Source organism: Neltuma alba, unplaced genomic scaffold (genome assembly GCF_004799145.2).
Source record: "Neltuma alba isolate B1F8T4 unplaced genomic scaffold, ASM479914v2 tig00011812_pilon, whole genome shotgun sequence".
Classification (NCBI taxonomy): Eukaryota; Viridiplantae; Streptophyta; class Magnoliopsida; order Fabales; family Fabaceae; genus Neltuma; species Neltuma alba.
Genome location: NW_021636427.1, coordinates 131,285 through 155,498, shown reverse-complemented (window position 1 = coordinate 155,498; position 24,214 = coordinate 131,285). Strand labels below are relative to the sequence as shown.

Genomic DNA, 24,214 nt, shown 5'->3' with positions numbered 1-24,214 from the left:
CGATCCCAAAAGAAAAAAAATATATAGTGTTAAAATTTTTATTCTCCGCAATTGAGCATCATCAAAAATCATGGAGGAATTATCTGATATAATGTTTGCCAAAGTATCCTTTACATTTCTCAATGCAGTACAAAACTAAAGAGGACCAGAAAATCACAGTCTACTCTAAAACCAGAAAGACAAGAATCACAAGATCAAATGAAAATATGAAATCCTAGATTTTCTGCTAGTGTTTTGCAATTTCAGGGGGCCCTGACAAAATAAGATTGATACACTTGCACATAAACTTCACCCATTCAACTGCAAAAGTATAGCAGATAAGGCAGATCTTAGTTATTAATTAAAAATTTATTCATTAATAAGAGAAAAGCTCTCTACCATACAAAGGGAACATATTATTGAATCAGAAACACCTGATATATGGACAAATCAGAAGTAGACTAAATACAGAAAAAGTGATTTTTAAAGAAATTTCAAAATTTCTCATGAACAATTCCGAGATACATGTAAAACCTCAAAACCAATAGAGCTCTTGACACAGGACAACAAATAAATGGCTGTCAAGTCCCCATATTTCCTTATATTACCAATAATCCTTACAGGAACATGAACCACCGCTGAAATGGTGGAAGCGACTATTATCTCTTATAACAATTTCTCTGTTATAAACCTTTGATATGAGTTTAATAGCCATATGACAATCTGCACAAACTCTCAAATTCTTGAGAACCCTTATTGGGGTCCCTTGTGTGGTATTTAAGAGCATAAAAGCAATTGCAACTTTTTCACTGTGATAAGACAAAGCTTGTTCTTTCTCCTCTTCTTCTATGTCTGCCAGCACATTTGCAGTGTGAGGTACATACCCTTCTGGCTTCAACAATTCTGTGATCTTCTCGAGCATCTCATAAACATCCTCACTTTGAGGATGAGATCGGTCGCCCATGGTAAATTCATAGACACGATTTCCCAACTCAACCAGACTAAAGCCAGGGTTTTTCCTAACACCATCATTCAACATTGACCTCCGCACCATCTGAACATCTGACCAACGACGTTCAGAGGCATAAAGATTGGAGAGGAGAACATAATCTCCACTATGATTTGGCTCTAAATCTGAAAGGTGAGATCTTGCTATTTTCGCTAGATCCAATTGTCTATGTATTGTGCTAGCTCCTAATAGTGTCCTCCAAATAACTGCATTAGGCCGTAATGGCATATCTTGAATATACTCATAGGCTTGTTTCACCAAACCAGCCCTCGCCAACAAATCTACCATGCAACCATGGTGTTCTATCCTTGGCTCAATACCATATTCCTGTTTCATCCTTTTGAAGTAATTGAATCCTTCATCCAACATGCCACAGTGACTGCAAGCATACAAGACACCAACAAAGGTTATCTCACTGGGCACTAGTCCTTGTCTTTCCAGCTCTTTGAAGAGCTCGATTGCTTCTTCTGCAAATCCATTAACAGCTAAACCAACTATCAAAGATGTCCAAGAAACCACGTTCTTGTCACGCATCTCATTGAACACTTTCTGGGCCTCTCTAATGCTCCCACATTTTGCATAGAAGTCCAGTAGCGCATTACTAGCATGCAAATTCTCTAGCAAACCTACCTTCCACATGTATACATGGATCCTCCTGCCTAGCTCCAGAGCTCCTATCTCAGCACAGACAGACAACAAGCTAACCATAGTGAACCCATCCGGCTCCACACCCTCTAAACTCATTTCTCTGAACAGAGTCAGAGCCTCATTGGGCCTTCCATTGAGAGCAAACCCATTTATCACAGAATTCCACGCCACAAGATCCCTCTGTGTCATTAACGCAAACATCTGGTGTGCACTCTCTGTTTCCCCACAAGCAGCATACACATGAAGCAAAGTGTTCTGAACAAAAAGCAACGTCTCAAAACCATTTCTTATAGTAACAGCATGTATCACTTCACCCTCTCTGAAATTGGCTGACTTAGAAACAGCCTTAAGAAGAAAAGGGTAAGTGTGGGTGTCAGGTTCAACAGAAGAAGCGTGCATCTCTCGGTACAAATAAATTGCAGGCCTTGGGTTTTCACTTTCAGCATAGCCTCTAATCATGGTGTTCCAAGTAAATATGTTGGGATTCTGCATTTGGGAAAAAATGCGAGCAGCATAGGACATGGATACAGAAAGGGACACACTAGTGAAGATAAGATGCTTGCCCATATCAGGGTCTTCGATTGAGACACCATGCCTAATGGAAAATGCATGGATCTGCCTCAGTTTATAACAGGAAGAAGCACATAGTTGCAAAAGATTAATACACTTCCTGAGAATATTTAGTATTGTGTTTTCGGGAGAAGCTGATAAGGAGCTTGAGAAGAAGCATGAGTGGTTTCTGGGATTGTAAGTCAACAACGAGGAAAACTTTGAGCGCATTCGAAGCTTGTATTTGTAGGATAAAAAGGCTTAGAGGGAATTTCTACTTTGAATTGAACATTAAATTACAGTGATAACCACAGCGAAATAGCAAGTAGAGAATCTAGAGCATTGGCTAAGTTGAATCACATGTGACAACAACATCTGCGACCGATAATTAAACTGATTATACAGAAAAGAAGTAATGTCGCGATTCTCCACCCACATATGAAAACAATGGCGATTGGCGCCAGAGAAGCGCGGCTATTACAGCAGCAATAGCCAGGAAAGAGTAACACTGCAAAAAATTAATGGGACGAGGTGTTAAATAACGGAAGAGCTCAACAGCTGAAAATGTTTTTTTAACCCTTATATGTCATGAATGTTTTATCTCATAATATTTTTATTCTGAATTATTATTTATAATTAAGTTTGATCATTAAAAATACCAATCAAGTCACATAATTTAACGAGAAATAAAAGTTAGGATATTTTTACTGCAAAAAAAACTTTTACGATAGAAAAAATCGCAAAAAAAAAATTTTTAATTTAAAAAACATAGATAAAAACCCGTGAGAACTTCACTATTAGCTTTTGACAAGTTATCAAAACTCATAGTGAAGTTCTCACGGGTCCTTATCTGTGTTTTTCAAATTCCAGGATCTTTAATTGTGATTTTTCTTTCAAGATACTCCCTCCGTTCCTTATTATAAGAGACATTTGATGCTTATGGCATGTTCCTATATATAAGAGACACTTACAAGTTGTCTCTACTTTTTTGTGTTGATTTACTATTTTACCCATATTTATTATCTCCAACTCACACTCTCTCTCCCTCCCACTTCTCTTTCTTTTAATAATTTAATTGTTCTCTCTCATGCTCTCTCTCCTTATTAATGAGGGCATTTTTGGAAAAAAAATTATACTTTTTACACATTAATTGTTCTTAACTAATTTTAACTGTTTTTTTTATCAACGTACTTCGGTTATTTGTCTCTTATAATAAGGAACAGAGGGAGTAAATGAGAACAACAAAAAAAGCTTTGGGGTATTGGGTATCTTTTTATGTATACTTAGTAATATCTAACCGTCTTATCCCAAAATTAATTGCATATGGTTCTTTCTTCTTTTTTTTATTATTTCCGATAGTTCTCTTTGAATGCATTAAATGTGCCATTTATGTTGTTGATGTCGAGATTTGAATGATTGTACTTATAGTTATCCATTAACCAAAGGCTTTAGCTGTGTGGTTGGATTCATTGTAAGTATTATGCATCCCTCATCTTTTTCAATCCTGTTGATGGATCATCGCAGGGGCCAGATTGAAAACAAAATAAAGAATGGGACTTGTCCTTGTTCTCTAATATAAAGTCAAAAAAACCAGACAGAAGTTTTGGATTGCAGCATCATTTGTGACAGCAGAATAATTATTGGTTAGTGATGAAATGTCCTTCACCCAAGGCCACGGCGGTGCAGATCAATTAGATAGAGACACGGTAAATCCAATGAGATGAAATGCTTTTGGAGGCGCATGTTTGTTCTTCATCTTTGGGAAAGCATGTGAATGCGTGCAGAAAGATAAACTTGACAAAACATTTTCGAAAGAATCGAATCCAAATTTAATAATGACGATAAAATTCAACTTAACGATGCGGTATATGGTATTCATTGCTAACCGTCAGTTGGTACAATTATAAATCCGTGTAACAATTGATAAAAGAAGGTTCCGAGACACGTTCCTTAAAGAATGGAACATATAAAGTTACAGTTACAAGAAACTCACACTAGAGCTGAGCTGTTATATTCCAACCACTCAATTACAAAATACATGAAGAATATACATTCCATGTTCCCCAACATGGAATTTGACGAAGCAATCACCAAACTTGAAGTGATAAAAACAAATTTAACACCAACAAAAATGGACATATTCACATGTTCAGCTGCCGTTGAGACTGTACTTTGAAGTATACAGTACCTTTTGGACAGAAGCTTAGTTCTTTAAGATCATAACAAGATTGAATAATATGGACGCGCAAAGACAAAGGGAAATGAAAGAGAGTGATCAATCGAATAATTCCCATTGGGTGGGGGTGGAGGGAGGAGGTTCAAAGGTCTCCCACTTTGTCGTGAGAACAACAGGCTTTGTTCGTGCATTAGATATCTTCAGCACATCAAGGGTTTCTACACATTTCTGTACTCTCTTGCCCTGGAAATGCAGCCATCAGATTTAGCCTTATAGTTTGATTTAATATTCCCTACAATGTTGATAAAGTGAAGAGAACTTGATGGATCCAGCTCCATTTGAGCGCGTCTTTCTAGTACGTTAGAAGGTAAAGTGGACAATTGTTGATGATAGAGTTAAGAGAACTGTATCTATAAGGAGTTATTAATTAGCTCATTGTTTATGTAAATCTTAACTGCTCATAAGAAAATCATCATATGCCTATTAGCCCTCTTACAGGGATTTCTCTTGATCTTATTAATAACCCATGGCAAGTCATACTTGCGGGAAAAATAGTTGGAAAGCCCGTTTCCGGAAATGCATGGCTTTAGGTTTATGGGTTATCTGGACTTATAAACTATACATGCACTTTAATGGCAAAAGGAATATGTATACATGCATCGCCTGACCCAATGGAGGTAAGGGTAAGAATGTCGAGCGAATAGCCATTATGAAGGTTAAGTTGGTCATTTCCATCTGTGAGGGCAAATAGGGTTGAACATGAGCCTTTCTCTAGAGCTGCTTAACTGAACCATACATACAGTAGCTTGTATTTAATTGCTTGTCTCATAAGCATTTCAATTAGTATTGATTAGTCAATTTTACTGGAGAGGCTGATGAAACTTCAATTGAGGTTACAGAATTTGAGGTGGTAATTACCTGCAAATTTTTCTGCACAGAAGCATCTCCTTCTGCTTGAATGCTTTCTAGTTTAATTGCTTGTCTCATAAGCATTTCAATTAGTGTTGTGATCTGAAGTTCTGGTACCTTGACTCCATTGGAAACAGACTTTTCAATTGCGGAGACCTATAAAATGAAAAATGCATTATTATTTCCTCTACTAGAGAGGGGGAAATCGGCCAGCACTTACAATTAGCAATTAACTTGGCACTCTCAGACTATACCGCGTTATATAAGTGATCATTCAAATGGTAATGAAGAATGAAACCTAGAAGAGGATTTGAACATACGCGTTGAGAAGAATATATAATTGAAGCTAAAATTGGCTAGACTGTTATAGTCCATCTCTTGCCTTTTTGTGTTTTTTTGTTTGTTTTTTTTTTTTTTTGCCTATAGTCTCTTGCTAATCGGGAAGGACAGGACAGCACAATAATTAGGATAGATCAGAGCATGCCATGATCCCAAAAAGGATTATGCGCTTGTGCGTTGCTGAGTAATCCCACCATGTTAATTAATCAGTTGAGTTAGAAGCAAAGGCAGGGTGTCATACAATTGCTCACAGGATCGGACCCAACGCTAAAGGATACTGAGGTCTGAAGGCAATATGTTCTACGAAAATTAAAGGTTAGTACTTAGTCGTAACTTAAACTATCTCTTCCTGCAATTAACAAGATTTACATTGTAATGCAGTTATAACATCACTTTTCATAAGACGCTATGCGAACCTGAACTCATGGGCTTGGACAGCAAAATGTTCACCAGTGTACTCCGTTAACAATTGAGATATTAAGTTGTTAGAGTAAGGCAGACTCAAACAGGCTTACTTTAAAGCAGGATCCTTTTTGTACTGATAAAATTTTATAAGCAACTATAGCAATTTAAAGTGCCCATCGAGACATTTGTCTCATTGAACATTGGCTACTTCAATTAAATTTCAATTAATCTTATTGAGAGTGAGTACAAAGGAAATGAATCATCTCTATTAGGGGGGCTCACATTCCAGGGGACCGAACAAACGTACTACAATTTGGCAACCAATTATTTTGCATGTCTCCCAGTTTCCACTCACTACAGTTCAAAGTATTTGGACATTCTGACAAATGAAACCTACATCGTGTAAAATTGCAGAACATGATGAAACGAGCAGAGCAAGTGCTCAAATCATTCGAACACTACAGACTTGTACTCCGGGATGAAACTTAAATTTGACTCAAATTTCCAAGGCATTGTTATAGGTTTCAGCCACCCAGCTTAAAAGAAAAACGAACCAAAAAGTGGTTCACATTCAAACTTCTAACACCAACGCAATATTTAGGTATAGTCATGGACTAGACTGACAAATGAGTATTCCGCAATATGTGCAAGGATTCCACTAAATTAAAGCTGCATATATTCTATCTGACCCTCACTCATGAATACGGTTAATAAATGACGAGGTAAAAAGGCCAAAAACCATGACGTGGAGCACGTTATCTACCTAAGAAAATTTGTCACTTACTCGGAAAAGATGAAAATGAAGGCACAGAATTGATGCAAAAACGGAAGGATGAATGGGAAAGGCCAATATTTGCCTTCACCATATAGTCCACTTGACAAGAAAAATTCAGATTCCCTGAAACTCTCAGTGTGGTCCAGGGGCATCTGAATCTGAGCCAATAGATTACAGATCGTCTGCGTATCAGAAATCAGCTACTAAAGAAAGGAACGCTGGGTTCAAAAATAGCGGACTGTGAGATGTGCCTCGTTCGCTCTCCCTAAACTGAAATTATGCCGAGTTTGCAACCCTATGCTCGCTTAATAACCCCACTCAGGAGTAACTTGATGCTCGAGATCGAGATTTGGACATCCAATATTTACATCAAGCATTTGATTACGAACAGGCTGCAAGTCTAATTTCTGTCTTTCTTCAAAAGGTTCGAATTCAAATCCTGCAAATTTCTACGTATTTGAGCGCATGAAACCACAAATTTCTAAGTTGAACTGTTATGCTCTCCGTCTCCCTAGCTGTGAATGCTTCTAAGGCCTCATCGCGTACTAACTAAAATAGACGTAATAAAATAATTAAACGTGAAAAACACAAGTATCGACCAAAACAAAAGGCAGTGAGGTTTACCTGCTCCGCCAGCTTGTCGACTTCTGTAGACACGTCCGAAATGGCGCGACGGGCACCCTGGATCTTAGCATTCCTACGCATTTCAAGGAAGCGACGCTCAATGCTGGCCGGGTCCTGAATTAGAACGATTTTTGAACGGTCTTTCACTCCGCACATGTCCACGTATTCTCCATTTTCTCTCTCCTTCCCTCGGAAAACAAGTCTCTGTTCACCGGCCTGTAACCCTGTCTGCTCCGTTAGTAGCTTCTTCACCTCCCCTGTTAAGTTTCACATTTTTCTTTCTCAGTTTCCATCACAAATGCCAAATCATTGCATCAAATGCGAAAGATAGTGGCCGCACTTCCATCTAAAATTATGAATACTTTTGTCATCATTTCCGTCATGACTAGCCAAGATGAAAAGAGAAAATTAATAAATACGCCATGCAATGCTACGTAGGCACGTAGCATTGTTAATGATGATGCTATTGAACTCACCACCGAACTCAATTTCGACATTACAACGCAATTGCTAGCCAGCGCCACCCAACTAAATTTTCTCAGCAGCCAAACAGAAAATGAAAATACAACAATGGCGATTCTAGATCCAGGGCTCGTCTTACCAAATGTCACTATGGAACTAACTGAGATCTCGTATCGTAGAGCACCATACGCAATCCGAAGCCGCAAATTCGGCACGGGAGCTTCTGGTTTTTCACTTCTTTTCTGTACCAACATTCCTCCAGGCCTCATTTCCCACTCAGCATCTTCGTCTCTAGAAGTATACGACGACGAAGACGACGACGGCGCCGGCGTCCTCATCGTTGTGGAGCTACCACTGGCCGTTCTACCATACCCATTCGGTCTATTCCTCATCATTTTGAACTCAATTTTCCCGGGAAAACGTCTCGAAGCGTGTAAAAATAAAACAAAAAAGCGAGAGAGAAGGAAGGAGACCGTTTTCTCGGGAAGATGAGAGAAAATATCTCTAAAGGCATGAGCGGAGAACGTTGCATTGATCTGCCGACACTATCAAGCCGTAATGTTGGGTGTGTGGGGCTTTTATAGTGCAGGCGAAGTGGGGAAATGCATCGTGTTGATGGGGAGTATGAGGGGAGAATCTTGGACCAATGAGAGGTGTGCCACGTGTTGGGGTTCGTTTGATAGTGTGCAGTGACAGCTAAGCAGGAGGGAGTTTGCCGACAGCTCAAGGAAGCATCCAAATCCGAGAGGAAAGACACATGGCCTTGTTGCTTACTTTAAGCGTGCTCATTTGGATACGTGGAGAATCATCATTGGACCATAAATTGCAGGTCTTCCCTGAAATTTATGGATAAGGGACCAACGCAGTGAAGATTTTTAATTTACTCGCATAAGGCCTGTTTATAAGACATTTTTAGTGTATTTTATACAGGTTAAAAAAAAACTTTAAATTTTATTAATTTTTATTTAAAATTTAATAATTTTTTAATTTTATTCATATTTAATATTTATTATACTTCATGTAAATAAAATCAACATAATAATAAATGAGGGGTAAAATTGTACATTCATACTAAAATTTTCTCTCAGTACCTTATAAATAGGACCAAAGAATCTCTTCTCTTTCTGTCATATAAATAGGACTAAAGGAGTATTACATAAAATATCGCCTTTGGTGGGTTTGAATTTCCCCGTGGATAAAGTTTTTAATATTTAAAATATATATACTCTATTCAATATTAAATATAAAAGTTAAATAATTAATTTAAAATATTTTTAAAAAAATAAATTAAATTAATTGTTTGTGTTAAATGTGCATTAATTTTTTTAAATACCCCTAATCATTTTCATGTTAATAGAACCTCCATTTCATATATGCAACTAATAAAAATAGTTTGGAAAAAATTTAAATTTTAAAAACCGAATGGATTGAGATCCTACATTTTAAATAAATACAAGAAATTTGAGTAACTCTCATATTTAAAACTGAATGGAGCATTTCATGGCTAACATAGTTGTTATATCTAATATGTGTAATATTTATATCTACATCTTTATTATTAAAGTATTTCGACCTTCTGAATTGTCTGATGAAAATAATTTCAATTATTCATCAGCGTTGAGATGCTAAGGATAAATATTTATGTTTTGAAAATTCTTAAATAGATTAAAATTATAATTAAATGCATTAACCAAACATGTTTGCTTGACTTTTGTAAAACTGAAGGAGAACTAAATTAAAAAATTAAAAATTAAATTCTAAGAAGTGACGACTAAAATCCAACATGCAAGCAACACTAAGCCCTTCATATAGTCAAAAGTTTAATGAGATTCCTTAATCCCAATTAAATAGTATTACTGGTATTAATCACTGGTTGTTAAGCGTCATCTATCTGCTTTAACAAAGATTAGAGGTAGCCCAAGCAAAAGCACGGGGCCAATCAATAATCACAAACCACGCAGGACCCTACGATCAGTTGACTTTGACCTCCAACCAACGGCCAGGATTGGTTCACGGATCTGAAATACTCCTATCACATCAGCCTCATGGGGCCCACTTATCTTCGCTTGCAAACATGTTCCGGTTCACATGTCGCCTGCCTACCAATGAAAACGAAACGTATATCCTCTCCCTTTACTCAATATAAAATTTATTTAATTAATTTGATTAGATTAAAAAAATTAGGTAAGTTAGTTAATTATAAAAAATATGATAATTTTTTTTAAAATATCATAATTATCTTCTTTAATACTCATTTCCCTCTTTTACTTGATTATTGTCGAGAGAATATCTATAGAGATAATTTAGAAAAAATTGATAAATATGAAAAATTAATCTTATATTTAAGATTAAAACTAACTCAATAATTGAGTCATATATTAAAGAGCGGACGAGTATAATGGGCCTGTTTGTTTCAGTGTTTCAGTGGGAGAAAAGTAGCTTATTGAGCCAAAACGTACGATTGTGCAGGTAGGATAAAAATTGGCGTGTTTGTGATGGCGTTGGAACAATTGAGCTTTTGGATGAAAAGCCATCATAAGCCATAAGCTACTTTTTGAAGCTTATGACTTTTGGAAAAGTAGAGAGAGAAGATTTATAATAAAAAAAGTCGGAGCCCATGCCTTTAAAAGAATTTATCTTAAATCATATTACACTATATTATATTCAAACTTAGACTTATATTCTTTCTAGTACAAAATATAAGCATCGAAATTTTCATATTAATATAATATATATACACTAATTATTAATATAAGAACTAAATAATTAATATGTGAATATTTAAAAAAATTAATTAAATTAATTATCACTTCATTATTGTTCATTTTAAATCTTACGAAATAGGCTTAGTTACGACTTCCAAATACAAGTGTATATAGTATACATGGTTTGTGCAATAATAGTCATTCATAACCTTATAAGGAAATATTCAAGTTCTGAAACTTTTTTTTTATCATGTTTCACTTTATATTTAAAATATTTTTTATGATTTCTTTAAAATTTTAAAATTTAATTCACTCATTAAAATTGACTTCTTCATAATAAATTATTTTAATTTTATTATATTATATGAAATTATTTTTTTATCATGTTCCATTACGTATTAGAACTCATACTCATTTTGGTCATTTTACAACCAAATTTACTTTTACTTAACTATAATCCAAACAAGTTTTTACCAATCTCACTTTTACAAACTAGTTTTTCTAAACTCTAATCCAAACACAATTCAGCTTATCCAATTTAACTTTTACCAATCTCACTTTTTCATAAGCTACTTTTTCAATAAGCTACTTTTTCAATCGCTGATCCAAACGGACCCAATATTAACAGAAAAAAAACGAATCCATGAACCATGCCATCCATTTAATATACGAGAGCACCCGTTGGGTAGGATTAGTTGGCTATCCAATCAAAATTCATCTACATGATTGCTTCACATCCTGAATTATTATTTATTTATATGCAACTAGTTTGACGAGTTTGTAGTTTTTTTTTTTGTTTTAAACTGCCAATTGATGACTTTGCTAATTAAATATATAAATATATTGCCATTCAAAAACAAATCATTACCATTTCACTTGATTTGTAAGTTGAAGTCAGTGTCAATTTGTAGCAAGCCTCAGTTAGCTTACAAATAGGACATCAGTTTTTTCCCCCGCTGGGACAATGAGTGCTATTTGTTAAGAGCAGAAACTAATTTTTATCGAGGCTTGTGGTGTGGGTAAGGAGGAGAAATTAGACTTCCTGAAAAATGGTGCAATTCTTATCGTCTGGTTTGCTAGAATCGTTAATTTTTGAGTAAGTTAATCTTCACATCTCTCTCGCAATTAGGGAAGCAACTTCTTAAAAAAAAAAAAGAAAAGAAAGATTATACGACCTCCGGTTATAATTATAAAATCTCATTTATAATCTACAAACGAGATCTTATAAATAGGACCAGAGGTAGTATACAACTCCCTGGTACTCCTCTTGTTCTTAATATAAAAACCTATTTAACTAATTTGATTAAATTAAAGAAGTTAGGTAAGTTTGTTGATTATAAAAAATATGATATTTTTTCTTAAAATACCATAATTATCTTCATTAATATATTCCCTCCAATTTCTACTTGGTTATGGTTGGAAAAATATCAATAGGGATAATTTAAAAAAATTAATATATATGAGAAATATGTCTTATATTTAAGACAAAAATTAATTCAATAATTAGGTCATATATTAAGGATAAGAAGAGTATTATTGTCTTCCAAACAAAATAATAATAATAATATACTTCTTTTAAAAAATAATAATTGTGCCTTCCCAAGATAAACATCAAATTAACTTAGTAACTTATATATTAAGTTCCTAAAAAGCTGACTTTTATTGTCACGTAATGGTTGTATAATTGAGCCAAATTACACAAGCCCATGTGTTGAGTTGATGAGCAGTATAATGCGTTTGCCAGAACTCTAGCCATGTATGGATAAAGTTGTTTAATTCTCTCAATTTAATTTCTAAAAGATAGTTATTTTTGTATCAGTTTTGAGTATGAAATATATTTTAAATAATAATATCTATTTTAATAAAACTAAGTTTTATATTTTAGATGAATTTGGAATTATATATCTCTTACAATAATCAAAGTGAAAATATCTTCTCCTTTTTTCCACTTTGACGTTGAGGTTGAAAATGAAAATTGGAATAAAGTAATAGTAATGATAACATACAGAACAATTAAAAAAATAATAATAATAATGTCACGTTGCTTATTATGCACTCACGTTTTGATGTGTTGATGAAACAGGTTAATTTGATTTGGCTCTAACAACTCAAGTGGGTGTGAGTAGGGTATCCAGCCAAGAAATGAACCAAGTTAACGACATTACGTGAAATGAGTAAAAGCATATTAATAATGATCGATAACTACCAAGGTGATATCAGAATCTTCTATCAGTTTTGTAGAATTTTCTTACATAAAAAAAAAAAGCATTAAGATTCTTAATTATTCACTAATTACATTTTTTTTTTGCCGAAATAACTCACCAATCACACTGTGCCACCATGTAATTAATTTTTTTATGAAAAACATGAGACAATTTTTCTAAAATATATACTCTTTCTTATATAACCACTCATGTTAGAGTATCATCAACATAAAACAAGTATTTAAAAAAATTTAACTATTGGGGTAGTTTAAAAAATAAATATGAAAGATAAAAGAGATGGAGATCTTATTTAAAACTAAAACAAACTACTTAGCGAATTCATAGCTCTGGGATTGGAAAGTGTATATAATTTTATAACGTTTGGCGTGTACATATAAAGACAAGTAAATATTGTTAATATTTTGATAGAATTATTAATTCATGAACTTTGAATATGTAAGTTCTTGTTAAAAATTGGAGCCTTCAGGCATTATTGAAGAAGAGTAGTTAAAAATATACGGGTTTGTTTATTGTCATGCAACGCACAATAACTTTGCTAGCTTGGTGGTGCTATAGCTTGTGATTCAAGCGAGGTCATGTTTAAGAAATTTTTAATGTTTGTTGATTTATGATTAAAAAAAATTAACTTGGCTGAAATCCCTTTCTAGGTGTATAAACAACTGTTCATTAATTTATTTAAGTTCCAGATCTGGTTACACCCATCCTTTGCTAAATGTTAATAACGCAATTGCTGTGGCAAAATCTATGCAATATTGTATATTTTCGATGTTAGAATTTTAAAAAAGATTGATTTCCATCATTACTTTTCTTGACCATATATAAATTAGGAGTGTTCAACTGTCCCGTCTCAGCGTCTTATCCCTATCCTAATCATTTTAGGACGGGATAATCCCATTCTGAAAGTTTTTGGGATGGAATGAAAGCGGGATGAGATAAAATTGTTTCAGGGCAGGACGGAATGCGAGACAAGAGTGTCCCGTCCTAATATATTATCTTTATTTTTAGGTGCTATATATTTATTTTATTTACAGCTGTAATAGTATTTTGGTAATGATATTTGTTAATTGTTATTTTTTATTTGTTTATAAGTTATTTTTGTATGGGTTACATGATATTCTTTGTAATGAATATTTTATGTTTGTTTATTTTTTGTCTCTCATGATTCCAAAAAAAAAAATTTTATTTGTCATTGTTTCCTCATTTTATCTATTTTTCTCATATAGTTTTTATTATAAGTCTTTACACTTCCTCTATAGTTAGTTTTCAAATTAAAAAAAATCTAATAAAAAGGAGATGGGACATCCATGCCAGTTAAAGACATGGGATGGAAAAGCCTTCCTGTCTCAATTCTAATAATCGGGACGGGACTGGGACGGGGTTGTCCCTGTTTCGTCCCGTGAACACTCCAGATACAAATTGTCTTCTTTATGATAACTACAATCAAGCCATTATTGTGCCAGTGTGCTTTATTCATTCATAACCATTATATTACTTGTTTTTTTTAACAAATATTCATTACACTCTTTTTAATTTTTCCATACAAGCAATATGTGTGTGGCAGAAAAAGACTTAGGTACTTATATTTATATATTTAATATACCTTTGTCCAATCAAATTGGAATAAGAAAATTTTAAAGGGTTTATTAATGGCAGACATTTGTCATAGAATGGCTAACATATTTAAAAAAAATCCGATTATGTTGATTTAATTAAAGCGATCATAAATATATAATTAAGTTTTTCTTATAAAACAATATTTATTATATCAAATTTTTTATATCTATTATGTCACGTTCTCCAATCATCCATTACCATGTGTCGTATTTTCAAAATATTATCTAATTACAAATTGATATAAAAGAAATATAACATTTTACACTAGTGTTGACCTGAGCATTTTTCTTTCTTATATTGAATGCATTTTATAACATAGATAAGGAAAGTAAATCTAAAAAATTTATTTGCATTTATTTCACATATAAAAAAGTTATTTCTTAATTTAAAAGGTTCACGCCCCATTAAGTGCACGCGCTATTTTTTTTTTATATAAATAAAGATAAACTATTGATTTCAACATATAATTCAATTAGAGGTATATTTCTTATCAATTTAGATTTTATTTTAAATGCTAACAACCTTGTAACCTAATGATATGTTTTTTTTGTAAGTAGAAAGTTGAGAATTTGATCCCATTTGTAATTTAAAGTCATTAATGACTAAAATTACTGAATATAATTTTGGTCACTGTGATTGTAATTTTAATTGTTTTGCATGATATCTAAGGTAAATTATATTATAGATTTTAATTATATTATATTAATAAAAATCTTTTAAAAAAATCTTTTACGTTTAATAAGATGAAATTTTGAACTAATGTATTGGTTTCATGAATAATATATAAATTTAGTTTCATAAACACTTTATAGGTACAAAATGCTCGTGAAATTAATGTATTTATAAGTACAGAGCAGAGCCTGGCTTAATTACTATTCAATATACCTGCAATTTACTTACTCGATTCTCGTATTTTCAAAACAAAAAAGAGTATAATTAACAATAAATCACACTCTCTATAATTAGTATATTTTGTTATAATTTTTAATTTATACATGTTTTACATTGATATATTCTCATTGATAATATAATTTATATTATTCAAAATTAATTTGGTGTGCGCGTTAGCTAAGCACGTATGCATGCATGTTTCATGCTATATTTAAAGGAATCTCTTGTATTCATTTCAATGCATGCATCAAAAAACTTACTTTTAATGTTTGAAAGAAAGAAACATTAATACAATAAAAGTTTTCAACTTCTAATTAATGGAGTGATCAGTATGCCTTTAAAGTCACTTGCAATATACTACCTCCGATCCTAATTATAAGAGTCAGTTGACTAATTTGAAGAGATTAAAAAAGTAAGTTGAGTTAGTTATTTATCCTAAATAGGTACTGTCTTTCCTAAAATATCCTTGCTAATCAAGTGTATTGATTAGAACTATCATTGTTAGAAGAGGTACTTTGGAAAAAAATATAAATATGAGAGAAAAAGTAGACTGGGGTTTTATATTTAGGACTAAAATAAAAACCAAACAAGGTCTTATATTTAGGACCGGAGGTAGTACTACCTCGGGCCTTAATTATAAAAACTAGTAGACTAATTTGAGGAGATTAAGAAAATAAGTTAAGTTGGTTATTTATAATAAATAAGTATTATCTTTCCTAAAATATCCCTGCTAATCAAGTGTTTTAGCTAGAACTACTATTATTAAAAGGACTATCTTGAGAAAAAATACATAAATATGAGAGACAAAGTGGATTAGGATCTTATATTTAAGACCAAAATAAAAGTCAAATGGAATCCTTAACATATGAGGTAGTATACAACAACAAAAAAGTGAAAATTATATGTAATTTTTCTAGTTGCTCCAAATATAGGATCAAAACTCATTAACGAAAGAGAAACATTAACATAAAATTTATAATTTCGACTAACAACAACAAGATGACAGACTCGGTTTGAAAATTAAACCCAACAAGTAACAATCCACTATATTCATCACCTCCCTACTATTTTTTTTTTGGTTTAATTTCCTCCATTTATATTTCATGAAGGAAAATATAAAGAAACAGGGAAGATCAGATTTATTATTCTGGATACGGATTGCATATACTGGGAAAAAAAACATTTGAATCTCAAATATGTTTTGCAGAAGCATTAAGATTCTCTTTGTCTTTACTGGTCACAGCTTTCTGAGCAAGAAGCATCAAGCATGAAGACGCCTCCAATTGTTTCGCACTCTCTTCAACTTCTTCTTTCATTTCTTCCAGAGATTTCTTCAGCTTCTGAAGCTGATCCCTATTCAGACCTTCCAATGGCAGCTTTCCCTGACGAGTCAAGTTCATCTTCTTCAGCCTCTCGTCAAGCATCTCTCCCTTCTTCTTCTCCGCCTGACTCTCGTTCACCAGATTCATAAGCTTCTGGTTCAGCTTCTCAATCACATCACCACCATTTGCTCTAAGACCCTTTGATCCGCCGCCATTGTTGTTGTTGGGGTTGCTTATGGCGGAACCGCGGCGGAGGAACCTGTTGGCGACGGTATCGACGCTTGGTTGGCCGTAGGAGAAAGGTTTTCCGCCGGGAGAGAAAGCGACCACGGCGATTTCTGCTCCGCATAAGGTCGCGAGCTCGTTTGCTTTTTTGAAGACACCGTTGCGACGCTTGGAGAACGTGACTTGTCTCGAGCCCGAGTCTCTCACCAGCTTCATCTCGATTTTTCGACGACCCATGAACCCTATTTTGATCAAAATCCTGAAAGATGAAGAAGAAAGGAGAAGATAGTGAGTTGGGGATGGATGAGCTTGACTGCTAGAAGAAGGGTGAGGGGCTATATATATGCACACCATGAGGCAAAAAATTAACAATTTGATTTACTAATACTACCTCTAATTATTTATATAAAAATTTGTTTGGCTTTTAATTTAATTTTAAATATAATATCTTAATTCACTTTGTCTCTTATGTTTGATTTGCTAATAGTTCTTACTTCTTAGTAATGACAAATGTATATGTTAATTCTTTTAAGGAAAAATTGACAAAAAGTCTTTATTAAAATTTTTTTGATGAAAATAATTTAAATTAGAGTACTGGTACTGTGTGTGTCAAAATTTGCAGAATATCAATACTTTTTATACAGGGTAATCTCACTAGTAAATTTTTGTAGAAAATTATTGTAAGGTTCTAAAAATAATAATTACTAAAAAATTTTAATAACAAGTGAACAGTTGAAATATATTATTATTATTTATTTTAGAACTTGTTGTTATTATAAGCTGTTGAATTGTTATAAGATTTTTTCAGTAATTACCTTCCTTTTTTAGAATCTTATAATGATCCTCTCTCTCTTGTTTCTCACAATTTCCCCCATTTTAAAAGGATAATTGGCTGCCAACGTGAAATTTTGAAAAATGTGCAAAAAATTTATTATTTCTATAAAGTAATTGGTAAAGTGATTAAGTTTTAAACAGCCAATAGAAATGGATTTAAAAAATCTGGATTTAATTATATTCTACCTAATGTTCACATCCATTCAGGACCATCCCACAAGAGGTTAATTGTTTATTTATAACATTAAATTTGGAATCTCTCATTGTTTCTATTTTTTGATGCAGCACCAATATGGAAGTGTTTTTATTAAAGGCAAAGTCATACTTCTGATTCCTTAAATTCATAGTATTAAGTTTTATTTCAATTCCTTAACTTTATTTAATTTTTTTTAATAATCTAACTTTTAAAATACAAACAAAAGTTTCTGATCCCAGCTGATACTATTAATTTCGTTAAAGAAAAATATTGACAAAGCATACTTGCATCATATATAAAACACAAAGTACTATCTAATGCCAACATATTAATTCAACTCATTTTATTATAGCAAAAAATAACTAACTCAAGATTCTTCATAAGAAGGGGAAAAAAAAGAGTGTTTAGAAAAAGTTAATTAGATTGTTTGTTTTACCATAAAAAATTAAGTTGGATTAATGTATCAGTATTTTATAATGTTTTGTTGGTATTTTAAAATGTTTTGTCAATATTCTACTAACATAACTTTAGGTGTTAGCATAGTTAAGGAAACTTTCAGTTATATTTTGAAATTTAAAGGATTTTTAAAAAACAAGTTGCAGGCATGTTAAAAGTGCGGTTTGGCCTATTATTAATTTTCCCAATTAGCAAAGTTGCAGGCATGACTTCGATCTATTTAAAGTTACTATATTGTCAAAAACCAAAAAAAGTTACTATTTGAGATAGAAAACATTTAGGGGTTGTTTGGTTTAATTTATCAAATTTCCAAAAAAAAAAAACTTTTTAAAAAAGTATACTTACTAGAAAGTTGACTACTGCCTCTTCATTTTTAAAATTTGTTTAGAAGTCTCAGCTATTTTTAGATAAATACTACCTCCGGTCCTAATTATAAGAGCTAGTTGACTAATTTGATGAGATTAAGAAAGTAAGTTGAGTTAATTATTTGTCATAAATAGGTGTTGTCTTTTCTAAGATATCCTTACTAATCAAGTGTATTGACTAAAACTATCACTATTAGAAGCTACTTTGGAAAAAAGTGTATGAATATGAGAGACAAAGTAGACTGAGGTCTTATATTTAGGACCAAAATAAAAGTCAAATAGGGTCTTATATTAAGGACCGGAGGTAGTATAACATTTTTCCTTTAGATAAAACCTTGTTTAACTTTTATTTTGGTCCTAAATATAATACCTCAATCTACTTTGTCTCTCATATTTATGTATTTTTTTTTCAAAGTAGTCATTCTAACAATAGTAGTTCTAGCCAATATACTTGATTAGCAAGGATATTTTAAGAAAAACAACACATATTTATTACAAATTACTAACTTAATTTTTTTAAATTAATTAATTAGTTCTTATAATTATATAATTAAGACCGGAGGTAGTGTTATAATAATTTTATTTCATGATTATAATCTCGGCCCGAAGCACAAAAATAATTAAGACCGCATTGCCTGTAAACCCATGCCCCCAAATCTCTTCCCCCCCACCCACCCCCCCCCGGCTCAGGGGAAGAATATCCTTGTCTCGTTTCTGATGATTCCCGGACTGCTTATTCCTCCTCTTGCCCTGCTTCGTTTCGAAGGGATCCACGATCGTCTTCTCTCTCGTCTGGTTAAGCATCGATTTCCGTTGGTCTCTCTGTTACATTCTCATCGGTTCAATGGGCAGTGAGCTAAAACTGAGCTATTGCGAACGGTATACACTGGACTTCTTCCTATTGATCCTTTATTTGAGTAGACTTCAAACAAGTAATCTTCCCCTTTTTTCCCGAGCAATAATTTTTTTTTTTTTTAACAAGTCATTGGATAATAATGCATTTGTGGAGCGTGGACCTCTATTTCTTAACCTAATGGACCGTCAAGATTAGCACTGCTACCCGAAACAAGACTCCGATTCTATATACGCTACCCTTTCCCTTTTCAGTATTCCCGACTTATGCTGTTGGCTTTACCACTCGGCATACGTGATATTTTCATCCATTCTATGCAAATTACATATTTCTTGGCATTCTTGTTAAATCAATATATTGTTGGAAATAGGAGACTAGTCGTGCTTCCTGTTCTAGAACCTGTCAGTGATTTTTCCTGCGTTTGCTATGGGTTTCAGGGAAAAATGAATTGTTTGATTGTCAAAGGTCCGTTATTCTGAGAGTTGTGACTGGATTGCTGATGTCTTGAATGCCTTTGGTTGCTTCCTAATTCTTATGTCTGGTTTGCTCCTTCATTATGCACTAATACTCTTTGTTTACAAATATGGTTGCCTCTTTTACCCCCCAAGAAACATTGTCTTCTTATTCTTTCCATGCCTAATTTACTCGTGTTCCCTTTATAAACCATATTTTCAGCAGCATATAATTTGTTGGATGAATTTCCTGGCTATGAGTTGCAAAACAAGGAAAATAGATTCTTGTTTCTGGTACATTCAGTTTCCATTGTTTGTCTTTTCACCCTTGCCCACCTGTGACCTAAAGGCATCTATAGGTGGAACACCTTCAATGGTGAGAACACGGACATGAAGTGAACACTGCTTCATTTGTTTCTAATTTATAAATTTCCAATCACCCATCCTTGGGGATCACTGCAGAGCTTTATGTAGAGTACATTATATTTGTTTAAACCTTTTTTAGATCTGCTTTATGTTATGGTCTATAAGTCTAACTGTTTCATAACCCATCGCCATCTTCATAAAGCTTCTGGTTCAATCCTTATAATTTCTTGATTCACTGTTTATTAGAGCTTCACATTCAGAGAATACTGTGAGGTTTAAACACAGTGATATAGCAATCAGAGCTGACCGGACATTTATGATCTGGAGGTGATCATGTAGAAAAATTCCTGCGGAATGCTCACTCTGACATATAAAGGTGTGCTTGGTCATTTCTAACTAGGAAAACTAGCGTTTATTTGCTATCTTTTCTTGTTAATTTTTTCCCCTTTTTAATTACTCATCTGTGCTTGTGTTTTGGCATCTAGCTCTAGGTCGTTCTATCATCTTGTTCAGCTTCCGATTTACTCATTCTTTCTCTCCTACTCATTCTTCTTCCTCTTGCCATGTTCTTTATCTTCCATTCAGTACCTATGCTAGTTTACCTGTGGTTATGAGGAAGAGAAAGGCATCCCATACCTGGAGATCCATCTACCGAGTCTGGGAACAGTTTCTCAAGGGTGTGGGCAGGAAAATAAATAACGGTAAAAATACTAGCTTCTGGTGGGAGTATTGGCATCCACTAGACCGCCCTTTAATTGACTTTGTTTATCCCACTTTGAGTATCAATAGTCAAGACAAAGTGTGCAATCACCTCTTCCCTTGCGGAAGATGGAATGTTGAGTACTGGAGAACAATTTTCCCAGAATGGGTCACTCACATCTTGAGCAAAATACCACCTCCTAACTGTCCAAGGGAAGATTGCTTCATGTGGCAAAACGGAAAGGAGGGTATGTTCACTGTAAAAGCAGCTTACCTCTTTATTTGACAGGATAGAGAGCACCCAAATAACAACATCTCTGGAGTAGACTTTGGAAATGGCAGATACCGGAGAAGGTTAAAACCTTTATGTGGCATGTAACCCATGAGAGACTTGTTACCAACTCGCTGAGAGCAAAGAGAGGTTTAACCCAATCAAATATCTGCCCTTTTGAGTGTCAAAGAGAGGAGAGTGTTATATATGTCCTGAGAGACTGTGAGAGAGCAAAAGAGTTATGGCAGCTTCTTATTCATCCTAACTTCTCTTCTAGATTTTATGCTGGTTCATTGCAGGGTTGGCTCAGATGGAATGCTTCTCATAACCCAGGCCGTGGGAACTTTAACAACTATTCTTGGACGAGAGTCTTCAGTTCAGCCTGCTGGTTACTCTGGACAGCATGATGCAAACGTGTTCGGGGGGCGTACATCATCACCAAGGGAAATGCTGCACAGGTGCTAATGGATGGTGTCATCAATAACGAACTCAAACATAAAGTGTTCGGCAGATCAGGATATAGTGAGAGACACTGGATGCCGCCACCAAACGGAGCAATCCGTATCGACTTCGATGCATCTGTTTGGACACATCAACAAGAGGCATGTGGAGGAGTCATCAGAGACTCAAATGATGACTGGCTCGTGGGTTTTCACAAGGATTTGGGTAGATGCTCAACCTTGGAGGCCGAGTTACAAGCAATACATGCCAGTCACCAGGTCGGAAGGAGCCTTACGACAGATCAGATCTTGATTTTCACGGACTCTATTGAAGCGGTTAACTTGCTTATGAGGGAATACACTTTGGAACATCCCCATAGGGACCTGATATCTGGGATAAGAGATCTACTTTATGGGGAGAGAAATATACGGATTCACCATACTAATCGGGCCCATATTAAGTGTGCAGATTACATGGCCCGAGAGGGACATACTGGATCAACCGAGATGAAATTGAAATGGGAGGTTCCAGATGGATGCATAGAAATGTTCTGGGAAGACAAAGTTTTTGTCTGATTTTTTGAGACTCACTTAGGAGTCCTTTCTTATTTTATCAAGCGGTTGCTTGCCTTTCCATTGTAAAAAAAAAAAAAAAAAAGAGTACATATGCTAGTTTAGAATTTCTTTCCTCTCTTCATTTTCTCATCTGGCATGAGATGTGTGACCGATCTTGCTTTCAGCTTTGCTTGTTGCTGACTTATGTGCTTGATTCCTTCGATAATCTATATACTAATCATGCATTTTTTTTTAATCTTTCTTACTTTTGTTTTGGATTTCTAGAAAGAATAAAGCCAATTACCAGAGGAAATTAACTTAATAGTTTTATGCAGTACAAAGAGGCTCAGTTACATTTACATTATGTGTTTGCACTTCAACTGCAAGATCATGGTTATCATGGCTATGTGCTTCTATACTTGGTGAAGGTACATCATCTGGTTCTCTCTTGGGTTTAACCCATCTTCCGTGATCATTACAGACCAATCCTTTATTGGCCAATTGGTACCAACAATGTGGGATTCGGAGCTCATCAGCTATCATATCGCATGCCTTGTTTACCAAAGCCACATCTCGTCTAGCTTCAACCCTAAATGGCACCTTGGAGCTCAAGTACCCATCCACAAGATGGAGGTATGTCTCTAAGCTATGGATCCCTGAGAAGTTCATCCCTTTTTTCAAATAAGGAGATGAATGAACATCAAGCTTCAATTCAGCCCCAACATGAGTATAAACCCATTCCAACGTTCCTGTAATTTCATCAAAAATCTGAAGTGCCTCGTTGAAAACTAGCCCTGGCATTCGTGGCACCAAGTCTTGTTTCATCACAATTCTTAGAGTTTTCACCCCCAGTTTATCCAATTCATCTTTGAAAGCACAATTCCCAACCCTAGGTGCTCCAAAGGCGTGTTTCTTCATCGTCACTAACTGCCACGTAACCCATCCAGTTTGAGTCCCGGCTCCATATGTCTGCCACGTGGGACCTTTCAATCCAATGTGGCAGTTCAATGTGTGACATGGCATATATGTATTTTGTTGCTTTATACCCATGTTTTGTAAGGCCCATCTTGTCAAACAGTTTGTGCTTATTGTATCGGCAGCTTCCGCAGTACTCAGAGAAGGCATCAAAGTCAAAGGCATCGTAGGTTGCTTGTGCAAATTCACCATACTTGACTATTTCCCTGCGTAGCCATGGATGAAGTGGGTCCAAGAGGTCCTTCCAATCGGAGAAGCCTTGAATTTCCCTCCATTTGTGGGATATGTCTTCCTTGGGAGATAGGGCTGGCGTTGAAAGCTTATGTTCGTGGTCACTCCGTACGTCCCTGGTGAAGTTTTGGACGCTGGCATGCGAAGAAGGCGGTTCAACGTGAAGGTGAAGGAGATGAGACAGTGATTCAGCCCAGCGAGTCACTCTACTTAGTGCTTTGGCTTGTGGATGATCGCGAACCACCTTTTGTATGGCCGGAGCTGCGTTTAACTGGCTTGCTCTGGGCTGGGTGGTGGCCGGAAGGTGGGTGTAAGTCATGGTGGAAAGCGCCATAGGTGGCTGTGCTGAAGATTAAATGGGAATGAGTTTGACGGTAAACGGAAGGGAATTTGGTGACAGCTTCTGGAGTGTGGTAGTTTGACAGAGAGATTGAACTGATGAAGCATTTATGGTTCTCTTTATATAAGTAGAAATGAAGAATTGTTTAGATTGTTGGAAGTTTCATAGCAATGTCACGCGGAGTCATAGATGTAAATGTTTGAAAGGATCAGGTCAATGGTAAATAAAATATTAATGCCTTGTGTGGGATTTTTTTTCAGAGAGAATTGGGTTATGTAGCATAAATTCTACTATATAGCTGATAATTACATTATTAATTTGGTC

The 24,214-nt window shown here is 34.6% G+C and overlaps 4 protein-coding genes and 1 pseudogene across 8 annotated transcripts in view; 1 reads left to right on the top strand and 4 right to left on the bottom strand.

The window, feature by feature from the left end:
* Positions 1 to 22,604, top strand: part of LOC114718114 (uncharacterized) — a 25,170-nt gene extending 2,566 nt beyond the window's left edge. Inside the window, exons 3-6 of one of the 5 annotated variants that reach the window (XM_028903371.1) lie at positions 16,109 to 16,115; positions 19,551 to 19,587; positions 20,965 to 21,326; positions 21,627 to 22,604. In XM_028903371.1, coding sequence (XP_028759204.1) covers positions 19,553 to 19,587; positions 20,965 to 21,326; positions 21,627 to 21,814 — 585 coding nt within the window. In that variant the 5' untranslated portion in view covers positions 16,109 to 16,115; positions 19,551 to 19,552 and the 3' untranslated portion in view covers positions 21,815 to 22,604. The other 4 variants (XM_028903370.1, XM_028903374.1, XM_028903373.1 and 1 more) reach the window with 4 other exon arrangements.
* LOC114718109 (pentatricopeptide repeat-containing protein At4g21065) lies at positions 392 to 2,420 on the bottom strand. Its single transcript, XM_028903361.1, has one exon. The coding sequence runs from the start codon at positions 2,414 to 2,416 to the stop codon at positions 584 to 586; it is 1,833 nt and encodes a 610-aa protein (XP_028759194.1). The 5' UTR covers positions 2,417 to 2,420; the 3' UTR covers positions 392 to 583.
* Positions 4,106 to 8,410, bottom strand: LOC114718113 (BAG family molecular chaperone regulator 1-like). The gene is made up of 4 exons (XM_028903369.1): positions 8,015 to 8,410; positions 7,414 to 7,670; positions 5,280 to 5,426; positions 4,106 to 4,604 (listed from the first exon to the last, which is right to left on the bottom strand). Exons 1-4 carry the CDS (start codon positions 8,268 to 8,270, stop codon positions 4,461 to 4,463), a joined length of 804 nt encoding a protein of 267 aa, XP_028759202.1. The 5' UTR covers positions 8,271 to 8,410; the 3' UTR covers positions 4,106 to 4,460.
* Positions 16,501 to 17,094, bottom strand: LOC114718126 (agamous-like MADS-box protein AGL29). The gene has a single exon (XM_028903388.1). It carries the CDS (start codon positions 17,092 to 17,094, stop codon positions 16,501 to 16,503), a length of 594 nt encoding a protein of 197 aa, XP_028759221.1.
* LOC114718115 (phospholipase A1-Igamma1, chloroplastic-like) lies at positions 21,639 to 24,214 on the bottom strand (annotated as a pseudogene).